At 43.3% G+C, this 24,636-nt stretch overlaps 1 protein-coding gene across 2 annotated transcripts; it reads right to left on the bottom strand.

Moving 5' to 3' along the window:
• Positions 1 to 989: 989 nt before the first annotated feature.
• Positions 990 to 23,562, bottom strand: hdlbpb (high density lipoprotein binding protein b). 2 transcript variants are annotated; one of them, XM_040043422.1, is made up of 28 exons: positions 23,430 to 23,562; positions 21,904 to 21,983; positions 19,907 to 20,008; positions 19,509 to 19,660; positions 19,107 to 19,322; positions 17,357 to 17,563; positions 16,908 to 17,123; positions 14,482 to 14,688; positions 12,341 to 12,448; positions 11,908 to 12,012; positions 11,599 to 11,677; positions 9,257 to 9,396; positions 9,063 to 9,167; positions 8,837 to 8,950; positions 8,678 to 8,764; positions 8,439 to 8,570; positions 7,461 to 7,679; positions 7,155 to 7,376; positions 6,844 to 7,062; positions 6,449 to 6,590; positions 5,949 to 6,076; positions 5,756 to 5,860; positions 5,525 to 5,659; positions 5,070 to 5,213; positions 4,805 to 4,984; positions 4,604 to 4,720; positions 3,731 to 3,889; positions 990 to 3,641 (listed from the first exon to the last, which is right to left on the bottom strand). In XM_040043422.1, exons 3-28 carry the CDS (start codon positions 19,980 to 19,982, stop codon positions 3,549 to 3,551), a joined length of 3,807 nt encoding a protein of 1,268 aa, XP_039899356.1. In that variant the 5' UTR covers positions 19,983 to 20,008; positions 21,904 to 21,983; positions 23,430 to 23,562; the 3' UTR covers positions 990 to 3,548. The 2 variants fall into 2 exon arrangements, with proteins under 2 accessions (XP_039899356.1, XP_039899357.1); XM_040043423.1 differs by lacking the exon at positions 23,430 to 23,562 and adding an exon at positions 23,042 to 23,369.
• Between the last annotated feature and the right edge of the window lie 1,074 nt (positions 23,563 to 24,636).

Below are 24,636 nucleotides of genomic sequence, written 5' to 3'. Positions count from 1 at the left end.
TTATTGCAGTGTTGCACACTTAATCACACCACCTCCAAAATCCTGGTGACTTGTAACTCTTTAAGGCCGATAGTGGGATTTTTCATAGCTTTTTTTTTTTTGTTTTCTGTACAGAAACAGCGGCTGCTTCGAGAGAAGCTCCATCCTGCTATTTAACAACAAGCACACACAATGTGATTTAAAAAAAAAAAATAAAAATGCAGACCCAGCAAAGTGGCAGCTGAAAGTCAGAGTGAGGGAGTTTGCTGCTCCACGAACAAAAGATCTGACTGTAGTACTGACGGGGCCTGATCTACTCTGCGGTCCTGCTGGGTTGCATAGTCAGCGTCTTTTGCAAATCCATCCCTCAGCGGTTAAGTTGTTTCTGCACCAGCTTCACTTTTAAGTTGGACCCTGAGATTTATTTATTTTTTATTTATTTAATAATTTTTTATCGTCTGCTAACAGAGCTGTTCACTCTGCCTCTTTAGCTTCATTTACAGGGAATAGTTGCATGAGAACATCTTTCCTTTGAGTGAATTAAAGTGACACAGGTGAGCTAATTTCTGAGGACACTGACTGACTGACAAAGAGCACATGGACGACCAGAGGGTCACTTTTCCAACCAGAGCCTGCAATATCCACCAGCAGCCGAACTTCAACGAGCGAGCGAGACTTAAAGTGGACTTTATTCAGCTCGTTTCCACCTGCATCATTTGTTTGCGCCAGTTAGAAATAATCCTCATTTCTGGCATCCTGGACCCTGCTTGAGTCTTTCAGTTCATCCTTTCTCTGAGATCACACAGTTTAAAAGATGGATGTAGCTACTACAACTTCACCCACTCATTTCTGCTGCTGCCGTCCTTTTTCCCATGTGACGAGGAGGACGTCTGACTGAAACCACATGCTCACTGGCTAATGTCGTTAGCTAATGAGTGTTTATGACAGGGACGCTACATGCATGTTTTATACTGGTCTAAAACAAGCTTTTTTTCTCTTATTCTTTTTTTCTTCCTCTGATTGGTTGTCATAAGGAGCAAGTGGGTGGGGCTTTGCACTCACTGACGTCCTACAGGTCCAATAATAGAAAAAAAAAAACACCGCTTAGAAGAGTGAAGTGTGAGCTTTTAGCTCATATGGATTATTTCTAGACTGTAATCTCATAACTTTAAATTAGGGCTGTCAATAATAATGCAGAATTAATCTGTCGTCACGATTAACGCAATTAAAAATTTTAACCCAACTGGAACGGAGAATGACTCAAAAATCCCTGAAATGTCTGTCAACGCATTTCCAAAGTTTGTCCAATCTGCACTCCAAATGGGTTAAATGTGTTACAATTTTTATTTTATTTTTTAAATTTGAATCATGATGACGTGTTAAGGCGTGAACCTTGACAGCCCTAATTTAAAACTCTTGCCATATAAATACAATCATACGTCACTGTAACAGTCTACAGTGTGTAGCAAATTAGACCACTTGTCTTAAAAACTAGAAAACATGTTAAAAATCCATCATAAGATCTTTAAAACTAAATATAACAACAACTGATATTATTTATTATGCAAATACAACAATAACTCACAATTTTGAGGGGTTACTCTCAACTTCTCTAAGAACTCAGGAAATAATCCACCACACCAATAAATTTTCTGTTCAGGATTTCATGTAAATAACTGTAATTTAGCATGCCGACTTAAATAATAAGTCATAATTTAATGTTAATAAACATTAAAGTCAATGGATGAAACATGTTTTTAATTATAGAAACATAATTATTTTGGCATTTACCAACACTGAGGATTTAGGTCAGCTGTAGTATAAACGTTACACTGCGTGGTGGTCTAATAAATGAGCACTGTATAAATGTATACGACAGAAAATAAGGCATAGGTCCACTTTAAGTCACTGATGCCGCGAAATGATGGCAGTGCCGCTCACGGCAGAGTCATCTTTAACTGAAGTTCAGCTGCAGTTCCTCTTGCTTTAATGGACAAGCGCCTGCTCTGATTTTCTCAGCTAATTCTCAGAGAAACGCCTAATTAGCATATTTTCCAACATGATCAAGTATTCCTTTAAACCTCCAGGCACAAGCACGGTTTAGCTAAACTGCTTGAAGTCTGGGTCGGTTGTATAATTTAGCAACGAGCTCACATTTTAAGTCTCAGAACCAAAAAAAAGGGCATCTTTTTTTTTTGCTACGAAATATCCGTAAAATGAAGCACCTGAAGGAGAGGAAACCAAAGTGCGGCTGTTTATGGTTGAGTTTTTTCTTTTTTTTTTATCCTGGAACAGAGATGTCACTTTAAGCAGCACGTCTGAATTAAAGATGAGTTCAGAAGGTAAATAAAAAAGCAAACAAACAAACAAACAAACAAACAAAAAGAAACAAGAAAAAACCCTCCAGGATGAGCTCCGAGCAGACAAACGGACAAAGACCAAGTAAAAGTTTGGTTCAGCTTCTTTCAAATATACATCTTAACTTGCACGCGCGCACACGCATACAGAGTCTTTCAAATATACCAGAAACCAACAAGAAGGACAACGACAACAACAAAAAGAATAATAAGAATCCCACACAGATTTAAAAAAATAGCGAAAAGTTCTTTGTACACTTCGAACAACTAGTAACATGTTCTCACCCCTGACGTACAGCATTCACTCCCAGACGCAAGGTTGCAAGCTACAGCGAGTGCTTTATAAAAACGCATGGTCACAGTAGTTCAAATGAAATGGCTCCTTTTGTTTTTTTCTGAATAAATAAAACAGTTGTGACAAAACAAAAAAACAAAAAAACAACCTTCATTACAAAACAACCAGTGCAGGACTTCCACGTCTTCTGACTTATTATTTAAAAAGAACTACAGCAGCTGTTTGTTTTTTTTGCTCCCAGTTTGGAAATAATTTTTTTTTTTTTTTTTTTAAAGAGACTCATGGGTGGAAAAACCTTTCCTGAGCCCATCAACGCACGGATACAGCCCACTGCACCACATTAGCGAACTGGAAATGAGAAAGCTCTTCGTAAAAACCAGAGGAAATCTTTAAAAGTCGTCGGTGCTTACAAACTCTTCTCGCTCTAAAAAACAAAACCACACTCTCCTCTCTTTAGGTTTGCGTCAGGTACGTGAGGATGCCTCCTCGCTGCCCTCTGACAAAGTCAAACTTCTCTTATGTACCGCGCTGACGTGATGTCGAGGGGTGGGGGGCGGAGTCTGGAAGCAGGAGGAGTAAAAAAAAAAAAAACCAAACAAAAGTGGTTGAACCGAGAGGAAGAGCAGGACAGCAAAACTATGGACAAAGGACTCAATGTTTTTTTTCCTCTCGGGGGAAGGAAGAGGAGGAGGAGGTGCTCAGGGAGACAGGAGGAAGAAAGAAGGAATAGTTCTCCCAGAATTCATTGTGGCTGGTTGTTAGGAGAACAGTGAGGAGGGGTGGTTCAGAGAAAGAGAGACAAAAGGAAGGTCACTAAAGAGGAGGGGAAGGCGAGCAGCAATTAGATTTGAGATTTGTTCTGTCTCTCATCGTCTACTTTACAGAAGTTTTGTTGGTTTTTCTCCAGATGAACAGCTTCAGAACTTCTTGGGGCCCCAGGCCGATGCCTGCTTTGGGGCTACGCCTGTCCCGAACGTGGGGAAATCCTCGGCGCTGCTCATGTCGGGAGCCTGGAAGGAAAACACACGGTCTGATGGGCCCTTACTGCACAGACATCCCTCCAACAAAAGGATCACGTCATTAAACTAAGACATCCCACCTTGTTCCCAGCCGCGTTCCAGGGAGCGTCCCGCACCACAAAGCCCTTAGCCGGACCCCCGCTGCTGTCGTCCCCTCCACCTGCTCCGCCTCCCCCTCCGTAGCGAGATGGAGGCTTCATGTAAGCTGCCAAAGTCTCTGTCTCCGTCACGCTGAGCAGCTGAGAGAGATGAACAGAAGGAAAACTGCTCCTGAAAACAGCCTTTGTTGATGAGTCAGAATGATTTTCATTTCCTGGCCGGGATCCTGTGGATCTACTTGTTACCCCGAAGGCACGTAAAGCAATATATTAAATTTAAAACATAGTTACAAAATAACAGAAACATGATTACAAATATACCACAAATCTCTTTATCTGGTACAATAACTCGCAAACCTCAACAGATAAAGTGTTTTTTGGGGGGATTTCTGTCACAATTTATTGGAAAAACACATTATTATACCTCAGAGTTCATTAATATCATGAATATTTCCTCAAATCCAACAAAAACAGATTTAAAAAATACAGAAATGTAAAACAAGCAAAACAACCAGATTTAAATTTGGCTGATCTCCCCTTCGAGGTCGTCTCCTCTTGTACCTCTGTGCTGCTTTGAACCTAGCTGCTGTTCTTAGATCGCTTCCTGTTTCTGACTGCTAGCGCTTGACTGAGAAGCATGCTCGGCATGTTTAACCCTAGAACCGCCAAAGAGGTCATTTTGACCTCCTGTGATTTTAAAAATCATGCAACGGCGTTAAAGTAAAACCCAATCATCTCATATTTCATGACCTTTCCTAAAACGGGTTTGTTCATCACTGCTGAGGATGGAATTTTAGCCGCATGTGCAGGACGTGTGCTGTAACTGCATCTCTGTCTTATATTCAGTGAACTCACATATTCCTCCTCCAAGTTGAGCAGGTGATCGATGGCGTTATCAACCGTCTCAGGAAGGCCCGTCACCGTCACTTTGTCGGGCTCGTCCGACCCCGGCTGAGGGAACCGGATATCCACCTGAGAAACCAGAGGAGGAGTGAAGATCAAACATTTCCTCGTTTAACTTCAAAACGAGCGATCTATGAATCGATCCAAACCAACCTTGAACTCCTCCATCAGCTTGCGGATGGCTTTGCCGCGGGCCCCGATAATGCGGGCGTGGGTCCTCGGGTCCAGGTGAACGTCTTGGCTCACCATCTCCTGCAGCTCAGCGACAAGCTGCTGGATGGCCTGGCGCGCCTCCTCCACGTTACGCTCGTACCCCGAGATTACGATCAGATCCTGGGAGGAAAAGGAAAGGATTTGAAGTGATCAATGGGAACGGTTCGGCACAGAGCCAGGAAAAGACAAAAAAAGGGAAACGGACCTGCTGCTCGTCTCCTTTGTCGGGGAACTGGATGCTCACGTCGTGGTCTTTTCTGATCTGAGAGATGACGGCTCCTTTGCGGCCGATAATCTTGGGATGAAACTTTGGATCCACAGACATGGTGACCTTGAAACTACGCAGGGCCTGAGAGGAGACAGAGCCACTGTTTTCTTTCTTTTTTTAATACATGTTAAAGAATAAGAGATACTACACACGCTACACATTCACTGCTATCAGGAAATCATGACCCCCTGTGGTAATCTCCTAACTTTAAGAATTAAACTTGTGCTTCCATTTTTCCCCCTTTCAAAGTTTTTTAAAGAGGTTTTTCTAATCTGGATGGATGGCGTAACGATTGTGGATGATGAATAATCTGAAAATCTGTCGCTACGATCACGAGAAGCAAATGAAAAACTGAACTGTGATGATAAACATGACACAGTGTGTGCTCGTACCCTGTCCTCCTGCTCGGCCTGCAGTTCTTTCACCCTCTCCAGCAGCCCCTGTTTGGCTCGCTCCACGTTGGCTGCCAGGCCCGTCACCTTGATCACATCCAGCTGCTTCTCAGGCTGCGGCACCCAGATGTTCACCTACGTACACCAACCCCCAAAGTTCACACGTTTGGAAAGCACGGGTATAAAAAGTCCCAGTAGATGGCACCAGAGAGCAGCAGCGTGTCGCCTTACCTCGTAGTCTTCCATCATCTTCCTGATTCCAATGCCCTTCTGGCCAATGATGTAGCGATGCAACTCATAAGACACCTCCACGTCCTCTGTTATGGGCACCAACGCCTGAAGGAGGAGTCACAGAGCGTGTGCTCAGAGATATTAATGAACATTAAACAGCGTCACATCTCAGCTTAATGAAGATAGCGCCTACCAGCAGGGCTGCTTTAGCCAGCTCACATTTCTCTGCCCGCCCAGAGATGGTGATGATGTCACACTTGCGGGGCACAAACTCCGCCTCTGGACTGACCTCACCGTTCTCCTGTGGCGAAACCTCCTGAGCTGCAAGTTTACAATGAGAAAAACAGGGATAATTGAAGAATTACACTCTACCCGACTCTGCTAGGAACAGCTAATTTTGTTTGTGCTGCCATCAGGGAAAGTGCACAGTGCTGTGCGACTATGCAGCGTCAACAATCACAACATTGACTGACCGTTATTTCTCCCGTCTCTTCTTTGACATTTTAATTTTCCTTTATCAGCTGTTCTAAATGTTGATGCGGACAGATGAGCAGGTAGGGAGGAAACTTGAGAAAGGCCTGCTCATTTCTAACCTAGTGTGCTAAACTGCAACATAAACCCCTCTGCAGCGGCAACATCTTCACAGCAGCAGCAGGACGTAGCTGCGGGTGCACGTTGTGGGTCGTTTCTAACCTGCAGCGCTGTCGTCTCTCTCAGGGAACTTGATTTGCACCTCGTGCTCTCTGGTGATGTGCTGGATGCGGCAGCCTTTGGGGCCCATGACGGCGCGATGGTAGCGCTGAGGGATTCCCACCTCCACGGTCACCTGGGACTCCTGCTCGAGAGAGAGGAGGAGGAAAGAAGAAAACACAAAAGGTGAGCACACCGGGAGCAGGTTCGATTCCAATTATAAATAATGAGCTTATTGAAGCGTCCTTGAAATAACATCCATGTCTGTCCAAAGTAGAAAACTTGCAGCTACTTTTGACAGCATTTCTGTGTCTTTCACACAATCAGATTCTTATAAATCAGCTTTGACCTGAGTGCAGATAGCGACCGTTTGTCTCTACGTGTTTTCCGTCTCTCACCAGATCCTCGATGATCTCCTGGATGCGTTTCTTTGCGGCCTCCACGCAGTCCTTCGCTCCCTTCAGCGTGACCCGCTGGCTGTTCGCTCCAGTGCGCGGGAAGCTCACAGCCACGCCGCCGTACTCCTCAGCCAGCTCCCGCAGCACCTGTCCTCTCCGACACACGAAGTGGCGGTGGTGGCGAACGTCCACCACCATCCTGTCCTCCACCACGTCGTCCTGCAAAGGGAGACGGCGAGATTGTTGATTTGAAAAATCAAGAATCAAGACATGAATTAAATGGTGATGTTTTGTAGGACAAAGGTCGTCACCAGATTTTTGACCAGACTTTCCAGCTCCTTCTGGGCCTGACGTACGGCTTCTTCTTTCCCTACGATGGTGATCAGCTCCTGCTCTGTGTCGTCAGGCGACGGGAAGATGATCCGGGCGCCCGTCCGGTCTCGGACGCGGCGAATATTGGCCCCGCCCCGTCCGATTAAGAACTTGTGGTACTCTGGTTTGGCCTGCAGCTCAGCGGTGAAGTTGTTTACTTGCTGCGAAAGGCAGAGGACGGGGGGAGGATGTAAGTATTTAAACTTTTAGTCACCTCTTCTATTTATTCGCTCTTTCCTGCTCACCTTCTCTTCCGCCAGCTGCAGCAGCTGCTTCTTGGCTTTCTCCACCTCACCGACGGGCCCTCTGATCGTGACCTTGTCGGAGCCGGAACCCTCAGAGGGGAAGTGGATGTGGACGCCGCCGCAGTCTTCCATGATGGAGCGCACGAGGCAGCCCTTTGAGCCAATCAGAGAGTTGTGCAGCTTGGCTGGGATGGTGACCTCTGCCTCTTTAATGTTGGCCTGGAGGGACGGAGAGGGACAGGCTGAGATTTTCATGCAGTTTAAAAACTGACGACAAAGACGAACATTTTAGAAGGCGTATTTAATTCCCAACAGAGGAAACCAATAAATATTCAGTCCATCCACCTTCTGCTGCTCATCCAGGCTGGGGTTGCAGAGGGCAGGTCTGAGCAGGGAACCTCAGCCACCTCCTACAGCTCATCCGGGGGCGATACGGTGGTGTTCCCAGGCCAGCCAAGAGACATAATATCTCCAGCTTCTTTTAACAAAGAAATCTTAACCCACTGTCATTTTTTCCTCTTTTTAATATTACTTTGGAGAATTTTGTACCCTTCTGTGGGATTGGAGAGATGATAAAAAAACAAGAGAAACCGGATTTTGGCTCAGAACCATATCTAATAGTTCATCTCTGCATATGTGGTTTCGGAAAGTCGAGCGGTGTAGGGAGAATTAAATTCTGCTTTTTAATTCTAGATCTGCCATAATGGCAAAGATGCCGTTTATTGAAGAAGTTAAGTTTATATCGACTCTTTAAAATATAAAATAAGATTAAAGCCAGCAAGCAACCCACCCGCTGATTTTCCTAATGCAAGTTAGGAGTGTTTTTTCAGGTTAACAACTCCACTGATCGTCTATGGATATGACTCTAATCGAAAGATTTAATAAATAATTCATCCAAGAAACAAAAAGAAAGTAGATTTTAAAAATCTATTTTCTTCAAAACTCTTCAAGCATCAACCAAAAGCAACCATGTCTCACCAGCTCTCTCTGGATGGCGAGGATTCGGTCTCTGGCCGCCTCGCAGTTGTTCTTCTTGCCCGTGATGACGATCATCTCCGAGTTACTGTTCTCCGTTGGCAGGTCGATCTTGGTGTTGGTCTCTTCGCGGATCTGGCAGTGCGAGCGTCTGCCGTTAGTTTTTGTCTTAAACGTTACATTCTGATCTAATAATTTTAGGAGTCAGATTTGGACAGAACCTGTAAAAAAATAAATCTCACCTTCTTAATGTTGGCGCCCCCTTTGCCAATTATGTTCTTGTGAAACTGCTTGAAGATGGGAACGGAGAGCGAGAAGCTATTTTCAATCTGCGAGAGAAAGAAAGCTGTGTAAGGGCCGAGGACAGGGAGAGGCAAGACGACAAAAACAGAGGGTCGTACCAGGTCAGCAATGATTTTCTGGAGAAACTTGGCGCATTTCTCCACCTCATTTTTTGGACCTCTCAGCTGGACGATGTCGCTCTTTTGCGACGGGTCGGGGAAATTGATAATGACCTAGAAGGCAGCGAGATGATAATCACCAAATTACATTACAGCTGAGTCAAAACAAATCATTGAACGGTGATGACAAGGCCAGACAAAGTCTCGGGTCACAGAGGACGTTCACCTCGGGAAACTTATCTCGAACTTCTTTGATTTTTTCTCCTTTCTGTCCGATGATTGTCCGGTGAAACTTCTGCTCCACGATCAGATCTTTGGTGCGCTCGTTTTCCTTGAAATGACAAAAACGTAAGAAATAAAGCTCTTTATGTCATCTGGCTCTATCAAACCAATGAACCTATGCTTTGAGTCCATTCTCACCATCCTCTGAACCATCTCCATGAGCTCTCTGCGTGCCAGCTGTACTCCTTTAGGATCTCCCTCGATCCGCACCAGGCCACTTCGCTCAGAATCCTGCGCGATTCGAACCGACACCTTGTACTGCTCCTTGATACGATTTACTGTAGTGATACAGGGAAAACAGCAGAAATGAAATAAGAGTGAAAACCTAAGGGGTGATGCCACTGTGACATCACCCACTCAGCTTAGCTTAGCATTTTATTCGTCGTCATCTGGGTTTTGAGACTGGATGTGAGCGATGGAGCAACCGGCACACTCACACTGAAACACAACCTGAAGAATGTCCTGCTTCACTGTCCCTAATACTCTAAAGGAGACCATGATTTAAAAAACAAAACATCATGACAAGTATCCATCGGAGTATGAATGTGTGTCAATGTTAGCTGGTAACCACTTAAAGCAGAGAAGAAAGTGCTTGTGTGAATGGGTGAATGTGGCATGTTGCATAAAGCGCTTTGAAGGATCCGGGAGAGCAAAAAGCGCTAAATAAGAATCAGTCCATACAGAACTATTTCTCTTAAAATGTTTAGAAGAAAACGTGTCCAAAAGGCTTTGAAAGTTGGTTCTTTTTGTCTACATGCAGTGTTTTGAGAGGGAGAAATGTTTCGTCATTCATCCAAGCCTGAAGTAGTCACTTGGAGAATAAACATTTCAAGCTCAATAGAATTGTACTAACTCTGTTTTGTCTTATATAGTACATGTTTGCACGTTTTAATAAAATGCTGCAACCATTTCCTATTTATCTAACAAGATATAAAGAAATGAAGGATGGAAAAGATTTCTGCAGGACACTTTAGAAGCTAAATCCATGTTTCATAGCGTCTATCCACCTTCAGACGTTTCCAGGTCCAAACTCAAAACAACACGGTGGCATCGCTGAGAGTTAAAAAGTGTCTAAATTCTTTCATCTTTAATAAAATGATCAGTGTGGCTGCTCTACCAGGTGTAACAATTAAGTTTAACATCCACGAAAACAGGATTAATGAAGCTTAACAGAGTTAGAAGTTAGCAGGGAGTTAGCTCGCTAGTTTTCATATAAAGATGATAGACCAGGTTCTGACTGAGGGATTTCTGTAAAACTAAAACGTACAGCTCTGCTATCACTTTGGACATAAATGAAGACAGAAAACTAAACAGCAGTGACTTTTGTAGGGTTACTGAAGTTGGGCTAGCTATAATGATGTGCTACGTGGTGGCTAGCTACACAGCTATGGTTAGGATAATATAAACACCTGAGCAAAGGGAAGTGGGAGGATGAACGCTGAATTTTTTCCTCTCAAAAAAATTAACATGAGGGTTCCTGATTGTTAGGGACAAATGCAAGGCAGGAAAAAGATGCTGAAAATTGACCAAACTTCAGTCAGAAAAACTGAGACGATCCATCACCAGCACGAGGTTGGTCATCAACATACTGCTGCGTGGTTTGGATTACTCGCTATGACAAAAATCCTGATCCTCAGCTTCACGTACTCATTCAAGTCTTCGTTAGCCTCAGAATGACTCTTTCCTGACCTGTTCAAACATCTGGTGGCAAACCATGGGCCGATGGGCCGTAGTTACATCGCAAGGTTTTAAAAACTCAGCTTTTTCTGCTGCAGATGAATAGTGGTAATAAAAACTCAGAGAGGCCGACAGAGATCATTGACTGTTTTTAGGGGCTTGTTCAGATTAAACAGAACAAGATACAAAGCATTAAAACATGTTAAAAACACAACAGCCTTAATGGACGCAGTTTGGACCCGGAAGGTCTCATACGTCATCACTTAACAGCCAGATAGGATTCATGCTCAAAGATGGAGCAGTTTTAAACCTGCTGGAGAACACTGATGTGCTGTAGGTAAGAGCCTGGCATCTGTTATCAAAGACTAGCTCTCATGATGAAAATCAGGTCACTAACACCCGACTCATGACTCACAATCCAGTTCCCTGCTTTACAACACAAACACTGCAGGAAGTCTGAGATCAGCGACAGCCACATGACAACTTTTCAGTTTGAAAATCACTCAAAACCTTGAATTTGATGCTTTCCATTAAATATTCTACCCCAGGCAGCATTTGAATTATCTAAACTAAAAGCAACTAGAATGACTGACAGGAAAAATCTAAATACATCGATATGTGTGGATCAAATGATCTTTACCATTATATAAAACATGAAATAAAAGCACTTTTAAAAACATATTCTTTGTTAGTTTTTGCAGGTAGGGAGACAAACTAATGAGGTGCAACAAGGGCTCCACCTGGGAGTATGACAGATTTGCTACAGTTTAGTTTTCAGGGCAGGGGTAAAGTGATCGACTCACTGTTGGCTCCGTTCTTTCCGATGAGGTGTCTGTGGAAACGCTGATCTATGTTGATTTCGGTGTAGTCCATCCTCACCAGCTGGACACCGGGTAAGAAAAAGGAGATTTGGATTTATAAATGTGAACCAACACTCAACCAATCAAACGTGATTCTCTCTTCTCTCTCTTCGGGTCTACCGAACCATAAGTGTGTGCAGCTCTTCCAAAGCTTTGTCCAACACAGCAATATTTCTTTCAGTGACAGAAGACAGTACACGTCATGTCTACCGTAGCTTTGTTGTGTTGGTGTACGTGTGTGTCTGCACTGACCAGGTCCTTGATGATCTCTTGTATCTGGGCCTGAGCCTGCTCCACCTCCTCCGTCGGCCCTTCGAGACTGATGCGCTCCTCGCCATCGGTAAACTCTATGTGAACCTACACACACAGACAGGTATAAAGGCAAGCCAGTTAGGACGTTTCCCCTTCTGCTCCGTCCTGTGTTGATTCTTCCATGCTGCAATTCATCTCAGCTGACGTCAAGTTTCTAAAATCAAGTGTCCTCCGCAGTCACTTTTCTCTGTCTGTGTTTTGTCCAGCATATTTTGCTTTACTGGTCCCATTTTGCACAACAACTGCTGCCGTAACACAGCCTCCTCCCCACAAAGCTTTCTGTCACGCTGCAGGAGCAGGATGTGAGACTTCTGTGTTATCTCTGGCTTTTACCTCAGATCACCCCACGCCTTCTTTGTTCTCCTTTCCTTACCCGTGGTAGCTGCTGTGTGATCCGCCCGATGTTCTGTCCTTTCTTGCCAATGATGAAGCGGTGCAGCCAGGCGGGGGCAGTCACCTCCACCACCATTACGCTCTTAGCCTGAACAGGTACAAAACATTAAAACCATGTTTGCATTGACAAATCACAGAAATAGTTTTTCTGCAATGGCTTCGTTGCAACTTAAAATAAAGGGGTTATATGGGGCTTTTCCTTCTTTCCATATTAAATATTTAAAATGAGATCAGTGTACATGCAAGTAATCCCTGTGAGCCAAAGCTCAGGCTTCAGACTACTCTACACGCTCAGTCTCCAATGCTTGTACCGAGCTGACTTCAGCTCACCACGGATTTCCTTTTATGGTCACGGAAGCTAAAGCAGCTTGTTTCAGACACAGGGTGAGGTGGAGTACGTATCCTGACCTGGTGGAGCTCAAAACCAAAGTTTACCCTGTAAATGCAACTTCAGGGACTTTTATTCCCTACATTTCTGCCATAACAAAAGCTAATTACATTAAGCAAAATGCAATCCCCTTCTCTGTCCTTTAATTACAGGGAGTGCAGAATTATTAGGCAAGTTGTATTTTTGAGGAATAATTTTATTATTGAACAACAACCATGTTCTCAATGAACCCAAAAAACTCATTAATATCAAAGCTGAATGTTTTTAAAGTAGTTTTTAGTTTGTTTTTAGTTTTAGCTATTTTAGGGGGATATCTGTGTGTGCAGGTGACTATTACTGTGCATAATTATTAGGCAACTTAACAAAAAACAAATATATACCCATTACAATTATTTATTTTTACCAGTGAAACCAATATAACATCTCCACATTCACAAATATACATTTCTGACATTCAAAAACAAAACAAAAACAAATCAGCGACCAATATAGCCACCTTTCTTTGCAAGGACACTCAAAAGCCTGCCATCCATGGATTCTGTCAGTGTTTTGATCTGTTCACCATCAACATTGCGTGCAGCAGCAACCACAGCCTCCCAGACACTGTTCAGAGAGGTGTACTGTTTTCCCTCCTTGTAAATCTCACATTTGATGATGGACCACAGGTTCTCAATGGGGTTCAGATCAGGTGAACAAGGTGGCCATGTCATTAGTTTTTCTTCTTTTATACCCTTTCTTGCCAGCCACGCTGTGGAGTACTTGGACGCGTGTGATGGAGCATTGTCCTGCATGAAAATCATGTTTTTCTTGAAGGATGCAGACTTCTTCCTGTACCACTGCTTGAAGAAGGTGTCTTCCAGAAACTGGCAGTAGGACTGGGAGTTGAGCTTGACTCCAACCTCAACCCGAAAAGGCCCCACAAGCCCATCTTTGATGATACCAGCCCAAACCAGTACTCCACCTCCACCTTGCTGGCGTCTGAGTTGGACTGGAGCTCTCTGCCCTTTACCAATCCAGCCACGGGCCCATCCATCTGGCCCATCAAGACTCACTCTCATTTCATCAGTCCATAAAACCTTAGAAAAACCAGTCTTGAGATATTTCTTGGCCCAGTCTTGACGTTTCAGCTTGTGTGTCTTGTTCAGTGGTGGTCGTCTTTCAGCCTTTCTTACCTTGGCCATGTCTCTGGGTATTGCACACCTTGTGCTTTTGGGCACTCCAGTGATGTTGCAGCTCTGAAATATGGCCAAACTGGTGGCAAGTGGCATCTTGGCAGCTGCACGCTTGACTTTTCTCAGTTCATGGGCAGTTATTTTGCGCCTTGGTTTTTCCACACTCTTCTTGCGACCCTGTTGACTATTTTGAATGAAACGCTTGATTGTTCGATGATCACGCTTCAGAAGCTTTGCAATTTTGAGACTGCTGCATCCCTCTGCAAGATATCTCACTATTTTTGACTTTTCTGAGCCTGTCAAGTTCTTCTTTTGACCCATTTTGCCAAAGGAAAGGACGTTGCCTAATAATTATGCACACCTGATATAGGGTGTTGATGCCATTAGACCACACCCCTTCTCATTACAGAGATGCACATCACCTAATATGCTTAATTGGTAGTAGGCTTTCGAGCCTATACAGCTTGGAGTAAGACAACATGCATGAAGAGGATGATGTGGACAGAATACTCATTTGCCTAATAATTCTGCACTCCCTGTACAGTTTTCTCGTGTTCTCACCTTGGCGTAGACCTGTGTAAGTGCTGGTCCCAGTTTGTCAGGCTCCCCTCTGAGGATGATGGTTTCTGAGCTGGAGTCCAGAGGAGGCATCTCCACCGACACCCCCGTGGCCTCCAGGATCTCCTGCAGGGTGTTGCCCTTCGGACCTATGATGTACTTATGCTGAGACTTCTTCACCTCCACAGAGATAGTCGTGGTCTTCCGCTTCTGCGAGGAGGACATGGACAAGTGATAAGACAATCGTGGCGAGAGGATGTGGGTAAATCGAGAAGCTCATTGAGGGATGGATGGAAACATAAGAGGAGACAGAAAGAAGAAAGAAATCAGGGAAGCAGGAAGATGGGAAAAGTCAAGTAACAGAAAGACCGGACATAACCCAGGGGAAGGAGAAGGGAACAGAAGGAGGGTGACTGACAGATGAAAGTGGGAAGGCAGCAGAGAAAGTACATTTGTTTTTGCTAATCATACATATGCACTAAATGACATTAGCATTCTCATCCTGTTGTTCTCTGGTGAAATCCAATTTTCTCTCGTCATTATCTCCGGCTTGCCTATCATCGGAGCTCATCTGCTACAAACACGCAGTTCCTCTGCTTCACCCATCTCACAGAGCTTCTTTAAAGTTGAGATAATGCACAAACTCTAAATAACCTCCTTAAATACAGAAACACACTAAATCAAACACCTTTGGTACAGATTAGCTTTATGGTTCATGGGAGGGAGCGAACAAGTAAAACAAGACTGGTGAAACAAAATAACCACACTGAGCTGCCTGCAGTCATGCGTGTCCTTCAGTAAAACCCTAAACTAAACCGCGCGCTGCTTTCCCACAGCGAGTCGTTCGGGGTAACAGAAACACTCGAGCGTCTAAAATGTCAATGCAAATTTAGCCCGGATGAAAAAACTGGCACAAACAACTGAAAAAAGCAAATAAAAATCATGCATGAAAATAACAAACACAAGACTCCCCTTTATTAAGTATGTGATCCTATTTTTATCATTTGCTTTGTTCTTTGATTGGATTTCTGCAAAATCTTAAAGATTTGATTATATTCTGAGGACAAATGCAGCTGGAGTCGTTATTCCTGCTAAACTGCTTGCAAGTCCACTTGAAATCTAACGCACATGCATAGTTTGCATATTGTGATGTAAATTTTCTCTGGACAAGACACAAAGACGCACAGGACCAGTGTGATGACCGAACTTGCTTTACTCTGACCAAAATGCCCCTGACATATACGGAAAGTCTTTATTTTATATTTTTGGCTTGATATTTTTGACTCTGTGTTTTTTAAAAAACAAAAACAACAACAACAAAAAACAAAAAACAAAACACGTCATCATGAGTACTGATGCAAATTAACTATTTTAAGCTCAATGACACAAACAAGTGGACCACAAAAACAAAAAGAGGAAAAAGAAAGGCATTGATGGAGCAGACAGAATCGGATGATTTCCAATCAGCCACTCAGCTTCCCATATGTCCAATAATGAGCCAGTCATGAATTTGAAACACATGAACAGCAGCTCAGAGAAATAGTCACATGAACGCTCACAGCCACACGCTAGCATGCTGTCGGCATAGAAACGCTTCACTTTGAGCGCGTACACAAACAAAGGCATAACTGTGAAAACGTTTGTAACAGCACAACCAATCACACACTTAAACCCCCCCTCACCCCGCTTAACATGGATATTTTAAAGAAGCTGAATTTGTCCTTTTATATAAATCTGTTACAAATCTGTTGTACAATTTACAACCATACATGATCCCACCAAGCAGCAGACATCAGTGGAGGTCGTTTTCTGGCTCAATCGCTTCGGACAGTAACGGCCTTTAAGAAAATTTCCCTTTCTCTCTAAATTTGGTTAAAAGCAATCAGTGAAAACTGTTCAGGCCATTACAAAGATTGACTTTAATCCATCTTCAACGCTGACTTCCTTTATTCTGAACAATTTTCTATGAATCTGAGGTTTAAAGTTTGTCTAGTCAACAAATAATGCTACAAAACCTTTAAGGCTAAATTCAGGCTTAAATTCAGCACACCCAGAGCACCTAGCTGTCATCTTTAACTCAAACACGTGTCTCTGTTTCTTCGAGTACCACATTTGACTGACACTTTGGTAGTCAAATGTGATCAGACAGCCGCTCCACAAACACAGATTAGTATTACCAAGAAATAATACAATTGAAAAATACGAATTTAAATATGAAAATGCGTCGAGCCAACAAAGGTCTGGGTTTCAATCTGCTGATAGTCTGGGCAGTTTGAAAGGAGGAAGAGATGACCTTTGACCTTTTAACTCAATGTAAACATAACAGGGCATCTGATTTTTGGGGGATTTTTGACCTAAGAGGACTTAAAGTCGCTCATGTCCCATGTCTGCAGGATGGGGCATGAATAATCTCTGGAAAACAGTCTCACCTTGTCTTCGTAGATGGCTCGGATGCGGCTGACAGCCAGCGCGACCGCCTCCTTCTCGCCGGTGATGACGATCTCGTCCTTAGGCAGGCTGGACGGTGGGATGCTGATGCGGGCCCCTGTCTCAAGGCTCAGCTCCTGCACCAGCCTGTTGTGGGCTCCGGCGATGAAGGGGTGGAAGGCTTTCTCCAGGGACAGACGCTCCACCGCACGCTTGTCCTGGTGAGTGGGTGAGGAAGAGCAGGAGAACGACGGCAGACAGAAGAGTCGATCAAACCATGGTGTCATGGTGATGGTTCAACACGATTCAATATTGAATAGTAAGAAACAATTTAGTTCCTAATGCTACTGTTTGTGCATCTTTTCACATTGCGAGACCAATTAGTTTCGGTTGAGCAGAAATTAGTTATTAAAACAACCCCCACCCACCAATCCACCCACCCATGTCTGACCTGCTCAGCAGAGATCAGCAGGATCTCATGGCGAGCCTTCTCAATTCCCTCCTTGGTGCCGGTGATGCGAATGTTGGCGCTGGGGTCGTCCGGGCGTGGAATAGCAATCTTGGTGGCAGTCTTCAGCTCCAGCTCCTGCAGCTTCTCACCGTTCTTCCCAATGACAAATCGATGGTGCTCCTTGGGGATGGCGACCGTTGCCGACGCCTAGAGGAGCAGGAGAAAGTTTTCAGGAGCAAGTAAGTTAGATTTGTAGTGTTTCCCAATGGAAATAAGCCCTCTTATTTATCAGGGTACAGCAACAGCCACAGAAATCCCTTTTAATTCTAATGTTGGTGGAGCTTTGTGCACATGTACAGAAAATACCTTTTTTTAATAGTCATCATCTACCAGGGAAAGTAACAGGATGACATAAAATTCCTACTATCAAAGTTTTCTTTAAACTTGGTAAAAAACATTCGACCTTGAAAAGAGAACAGAGAGCCTCTGCACTTTTTTCAACCAGTAACTGCAGCTCAGCTAAAGGGCTGCACCTCAGTGCACCAACTGAAGTGGAAATCAGCATGTTTGCTGCTGAGGCTCACAAAGGCCACCCCTGGGAGCTGATGGTCATTTTCCGGCTCAACTTTTTGTCCTAAACTGGCCTGATAGGATTATTCGAGCCGCAGCCGGTATTTGCCCTCCGTGTGTGTCTTTGGATCACGTTTCAACATTACGCAGAGCGAAACAAAAACATTTTTTAGCCACCGGTTACACTGTTCTGATGTTTCTGCTTCACAGTGATTTTTGTTCAAAGATAGATGGCTGCGTATTCAAATTCTTTGCTGCGGGTTTAAGTTTATCTGAGTTTCAGAGGTTTCACTGTTTTTGCAAGTCACACAAGAATGAATAACAAATGTAAAGCCTGCACTGCACAAATACTGACAACAGACTGTCTTCTGATTGGTTGCCCCTCACAAACAAGAGGTTCGAACAGCAGGCAGATGGAACTCCTGTGCTCGCGGCCAACGCTGTGTACCTGAGATGACCATATTAAGGATATCCTGTCTCTTTAACATCGTACAAAGCTGGGGTATTAAACATAAGGCCTGAAGGCCAGAATCGGCCCAGCAAAGACTTCAATCCGGCCCACTGGAAGGCTTCAGATAACAGGAGTACATTGATTTTGAACAAATGAAAAAATTTTCCCTTGCGGTATCAATAAAGTATCAAACTATTGTCTTAAGATTTGCAGATTTTCCTCCTGATAAAGTTTCCACCTGCAGCGTCATTCATTCCACACCAAAGAGTTTAGTAATAGATGAACAATTAAATGACTGAAAAGTTCCACTTTTTCCAGCATCTACTATAGAACTTTTTGTTTTTATTGTATGTGTTATAAATACAGCACACTCTGGGCAATGAGCTAACAGAGTTTTACACATTTACAACGAGGAGGACATCACACATACTGTTGAAATTCTTCTTTTCTGTCTTTTTTCTTTAAAAAAAAATTAAACGTAACCATCTCGTATGTTGAGTTAAATCTCTTTATACTGACAGAAAGGGCAGTTACGCTGACCCACTATGTAAAATGACTTTAACATCCCTGTGTTAGAGCATTAATAACTTTTTGCTCACATTGATTACTTGTACACACTCTGACCAGCTTTTCAAACAGAAAGTAAAAAATTACATATATGTATATCCTCCCAATATTTTCCAAATCCAGATCACTTAATTATACTATAAGTAGTACGAGTGCATTTACCTGTGTCTGCAATCGAGCTACGATTTCTTTGCGAGCCTTCATCACGGAGTCCACTTTGCCAGTGACCATGATGGACAGGCCCTGGTCTTTGGCCAGAGACAGCTCGATGTGCGCTCCCGTTCGCTGCATGATGTCCAAGCACACTTTGGCCTCCTCGCCCTCCCCAAACTGGCTGTTGTCCTTGTAACGACGCTCCTCTAGGGGCACGTGGAACACCTGGGTACAGACGAGTTGAAAAAGTGTTTTTTTCTTGCTTGTTGTTCCCAGAACATGCATCTTTCATTGGACCTGCTCTACTGCAGCTAAAAGGCCTGAGGCTAAATTCAGTTACAGCCATCATCATTAAAAGAGCTGAGAAATGCATTCATTCACTTTTAACAGTCCCCACAGTGAGCTCCTCACCTGGGTGATGACAGAGGCTTTGATGGGTCTGATCTTGCTCCCCCATGCCGAAGGCGGCTCTCCAGCCTTCTCCCCTGGTGCTCCCTTCTCCGGCAGTGGAGGGAAGGCCTCCAGATAGGTAGGGATGTAGGCCTCATCCTCCGGGACGCAGCCTGGCCCGGAGAGATAAAGATAAAAATGGCAAGGAAGGAGTAAGAAAACAGTATGTGTAGGGAAGGATTGTTAACAACAAAGATACCAAACAACAATAAAAATAAGCCTGTGTCAAAAACACATAATGCACATATCAGAAAATCTAAACACATTAAAATTGGGCTAATAATTTGCTCACTAGTTTGGGCTCGTGAGGGGAAAACTCTAGCAAGAATAAAAATAAGTGGGAAGGTGCAGGTCGTTACCTGTGATCTCCTGGTCCTTGAGACCACTGCGATGCTCTGCAAAGCTTTCCGGGGTCAACACTGCCACTGAGCTCATGGTTCAAGACTTATTCCACTATTCCACTGAAACGGAAACATGGGAATATTGATTTTTTTTTTTAAAGAAAAACAATAAATCAGAACCTTAGAGGAGGAAACGCACTGCTGTGTTTTCATGAAATCTCAGACTGATAAAGCACTAACTACGATCAAATTGCTTTCACATTGTTTCCCTCCCTGTGCTCTCTAGGACTGCTTAGAGAAGGCCCTGAAGAACCACACTCCCTCTGTGGCTCTGCCGCGTTGCACCGATGCTGCACGCTGCACCTGAGACGCTCCAATTAACACTTAACAAGCGTCAGATAAACACACAGTGCTGCGAAGCCTCGGGGACGGGGTTATCACAAGTCAAACGCTCAGAGCTGTCCAAGACAACTGCTGCTGACATTCCTCGTGATGCACTATCACAGGTCAGATCTGCTCGGCTCACATCACAACAGTGGGTCCCATAGGACTGTGAGTCCAAAACATAACCCACAGGACCTCCAAGATCTCTGCTAACTCAAGGTTCGAGGGGTTCATGCACAACTAGACTAAAAACATCGATTTATCTAGCAGCACATAAATAAAGACGCTGATAACACAACAATAAAGACGCTGTTTTGGCGGGTCTTTAAAGTCGAGCTGCAGCCTGTCCTCTGCATTTAACACACACAGAGTGGACAGCGAAGAGATGGCGATGAACTTAAGTGGCATAAAAAGAGCGCTTCGTTCTTGCTACAAGTATTCTAAAATGTGTAATCAAAACCTTCAAAGAAGCTGTCAAATAATACTTATTTGGCCCTTGAGTTAATCCACTACATACAAGTCATTTTAAGTCATTTTAGCTCCTCTCACTTTGAGGCCAGCCTCCATTTAAGCCACGTTTCTTCTGATTGGCTGCCCCTCATAAAAAGTTTTAAGCTTTCTGAAGACTCTCTGAGCTCACAGGGATTAGCTGCACATATGCTGCAACTTTGACCATGTTTAACATCAGCATCCTCTGCTGTCACAGTATATTTACACCCACAGCAGGCTAAAGCTACACCCCGACCACATGAGAAGGTGACAGCACCCCATTTCTGCTGCGATGTCCAGAAACTCAAGGACAAGCCTTCGAATGAGTTATAGAGAGTCATACACTTTATGCAGTTTAAAGTATAAATATTAACATATTAAAGGAATGCAGTTTGAATTAGAAAGAATGTTAAAATGTAGTGTACTTTAATCACGTCTATTGTAATCTGAGATAAAATCTTATTGAGGAGAAACACATCATTTCATTTATTTTCGCTGCAGCCATAAAGTTCTTTATGCGAGGGGGTGGGGTGAGGACGTGGGGGTGAGGGGGTGGCAGGCACTGAACTCTGTAACTGTGCATTTTGGGAACACTGGTACAGTCTTGTGATTAAGGGGAATTTTTTTATTTTATTTATGGCAACAGAGCAGTAAAATAAAAATCAGTGAATACTACAAGCACACATTTATGAGTCCAATTAGCAGCTGAGGAAGTTAATCTTACAACTTTTGTTGAGTTGTTTTAAGACAGTTTTTGTTTTGTTTTTTATCTTTCCAATAAAAATGTAAGTGATTGGGGGGGGTTTTCTTCATAAGACTTTTGCTTCAACAGCTCAGTTGTTTTTATTCCACTCTCACTCATAAACAGGCATGTTTATGAGTCCTTTCCATGTGGAGAGTCATTTTGAGCACAACAGTGACATTGTTTTATTATCTAACATCTATGAAGCTCTCCAGTCGAGCTTTCTCTCCTTAAACGTGACTGTGTGCTCTCAGGGATGCCATATGAACCAAGCTCTTCAAGTCCACCCGCATTGCAAATGATCCAGCAGTTGTACCCTCTAAAGACAAAGCTGTGGAGGACGTGATCATTCAGAAGTAGTATTGTCTGCCAGAACTGTAGAAAGAGAGCCCAGGCTTACCTGCAAAAGGTCAATTGCCAGAGAGTCCGTCCAGTTAGCGGCTACCGTAGGCGCTTCAGTGTGAGTGTGTGTTTCAGCTCCTGGATGCACAGGAAGGAAAATAAAAAGAAAGAGTAAAAGTGAACAAAGGTAAATCAAACAGCTCTACAGCACGGAGGCTGGGTAAACACCCACACTGCACTGCACCTTATACCGTCTCGAGCTGATTCACTCTCCTCCTCAATTCCTCCCTCTCCTCTGCTCGTCTCTCTAACAATCCTCCCTCTGAGATTTCACAAATTCAACAGCTAAGGAAACCTGAGAGCAAACGCTTCCAAACACCACATGTGACAAAAAATAAATTAAAAAATAGATGGCCCACTACTTTTTTTTTTTGCCCTGTAAGCAAAGCTGCAGTGTCTCTTGAAAGTGTGTTTAATAGCTTTAGTCCAACAGCAACCAGCTGGTCAGATACAGGAGCAGTGCCATTTTAAATGTCATATTTCAGGATCATATTTGTGCGGGATGGAACAAGCTAAAAGAGCAATTACAGCATAATACCATTTTAACACTGAAGCTACTTAAGGGGAAATAAAAGGGATACTTAAGTGGCAGTGGGGTCTTAAGATACTCTCAGACTTTACACAGTGGGAGCAAACATAAAAACAATCTTTTGAAGAGCTTATAAATTATGGACGTGCAGCACTCTTACAGATCAAACTATCCGAGACACAGTAATGTAAGCAGCTGAAATTAGCTCCTCGCTAAATGCGTCTTTACACATTAATGAAGCAGCAATAATTAATGGAGTTACAATGTAATGTAACCGTCTAGGGTCATTTAACTTCAGGTACATTTTGGAGCTATTACACAAGTGGTTTTTTACCACAGTGAACGTTTTAAAAGCGGGACTTTTGGCAGTAGATGCTCTTTCCGTTATGGTGGTGGCGGTGCTTCGCAGCACGCAGAGGGTTGTGGGGGTTAAACGGGCTCCCACTGTGGGTCACCACCTGCTTCCACGATGTTAGTTTGCTAACATTAGGCGAGAAAACTAGAAACAAACGGAGGAAATAGGAGCACCGTTATAACTATCAGTTGCAGCAGCTAAATAAAAAAGGCAGCCGTACACGGTGCTAGCTAACCGCTTCGCTAAACGCACCTTTCTCCAGCCGACTGATGTATTTCTTGCTAGCTTGAGGACGCACTGCACGGCTGGTCCTAACTAACTAACATCGGTTAAAAGCAAACTAAAGGTCTCAAAATATTAGTAAGCCACTTTCGCTGAGCTAACACGCATCGCTTCGCGCCGACCTCAGCCAGACATGATTAGGCGCAAGGACTTTCTGATAATCGGCTAAAAAACAAGCCAGGCGGACGGATAACCAGCTCCAGCTCGCTAGCTCTCGGGACGCTAACCTTGCTATCCCCGGCTGCTTGTCGCTTGCAGGCGAACACACTCTATCGCCACCATAACTACACTTTAACTCCCCCCAATGCATTCATATGTGCATTAAAAAGTAAAGATAAAATAAACATAGAAATCCTACCTTTCAAAGAGAAAATCTACCAGAGGGTGTGTGTTTGACAGGTGATGGTGTAAACACAGATGTGATTGGTCTAGGAGCATTTCCTCTGCCGGCGGAGTGATACCAACCAAGCGCTGCGACTCAACGAGTATAAAGGAAATGCCGCAGTATCTTTGCGCGGCACGAGCATCCCAGTTAAATAGGTCCTCGTGAAATTAGACTCACTCAGCTCATTTGACTGTGAAATTTAACCGCATGATATTTGCATATGGTTTTGTGATTGGTTATCAGTAATTTAAAAAAATGTTTGTATGTTATTAGCCATTGCAGCTTCTCACGTCCATCAAACTGACCGGCTCTACTTCTCATTCATAATGGCTAGCATGCTTTTCAGGAGTCGGCGCATCATACTTTTCCTGAAGTCTACAAATGTCTGACCTGGAGTGCAAAAACGATCACGTACAACTAAATAAAATACTGCTGTTTTTTGTTTTTTTGTTTTTTTAATTTTCCAAATAAGATAAGTGTCACTTTGTGTGTATGTAAATCATGTTTAAAGGATATTAAGTTATTTGTTTGTAAGCTAACTTAACATTATGGATTTTCAATAGGTCAAACTTTAAACTAAAACAGGTTAGGTATAGTTGTGGTTGGAAATTTTCATCCATGAATGCCACGGTGATTTTTGGCTTTTTTCCAGGGTGGAACGATTGTACAGGATAAATCTTTATTGACTTTAAAAATCAAAAATTGGGTGCAAAAGTTTGAATTTCTTTTAGATTTTCTCTCATCCACACAGAATCAAAAATATACATATGGGCTCAATATACATATGTCCCTACAAATATTTGGTTAAATGTCCCTTAGTAACTTGCACTTCAACAAGATGCTTTTGGTAGCCGTCAATAAGCTTCTATTATAATATAAATTAATGTTGTTATTATTAATATTATCTTTTATGGTCAGGTTTTACGCATCTGTTGATTTGAGATGAAGTTAAAAAAAATTGGAGGTAATCCTTCTTCAATATTCCAGCCACTTTATCCAATGTATCAGTAGCACTGACAGCAAAACAGCTCCAGAGAACTATTTTACCACCACCACCACCGTGCTCGACAGCTGCTACAGTGCTGTTGTGTTTGAAAGCCTCACATTCACTCCTTCAAACATACCTCTTGTCATCGTGACCAAGTAGCTTAATCTTTTACTCGCCTGACCTTCTTTCTTT

The sequence above is a fragment of the Simochromis diagramma genome, unplaced genomic scaffold (assembly GCF_900408965.1).
Source record: "Simochromis diagramma unplaced genomic scaffold, fSimDia1.1 OVJJ01000656.1, whole genome shotgun sequence".
In the NCBI taxonomy this organism is placed as follows: Eukaryota; Metazoa; Chordata; class Actinopteri; order Cichliformes; family Cichlidae; genus Simochromis; species Simochromis diagramma.
This window is presented reverse-complemented; position numbering and strand designations above follow the sequence as displayed.

What these genes read in the sequence shown, in the direction of transcription:
- hdlbpb (XM_040043422.1), bottom strand. Translation starts at nt 19,982, where the DNA reads ATGAGCTCAGTGGCAGTGTTGACCCCGGAAAGCTTTGCAGAGCATCGC. An exon ending in TTCGAGATAAGTTTCCCGAG is followed by an intron (nt 8,951 to 9,062) that starts GTGAACGTCCTC and finishes GCTGCCTTCTAG; the next exon opens with GTCATTATCAATTTCCCCGA. An exon ending in AGCTGATGGAGGAGTTCAAG is followed by an intron (nt 4,721 to 4,804) that starts GTTGGTTTGGAT and finishes CTGGTTTCTCAG; the next exon opens with GTGGATATCCGGTTCCCTCA.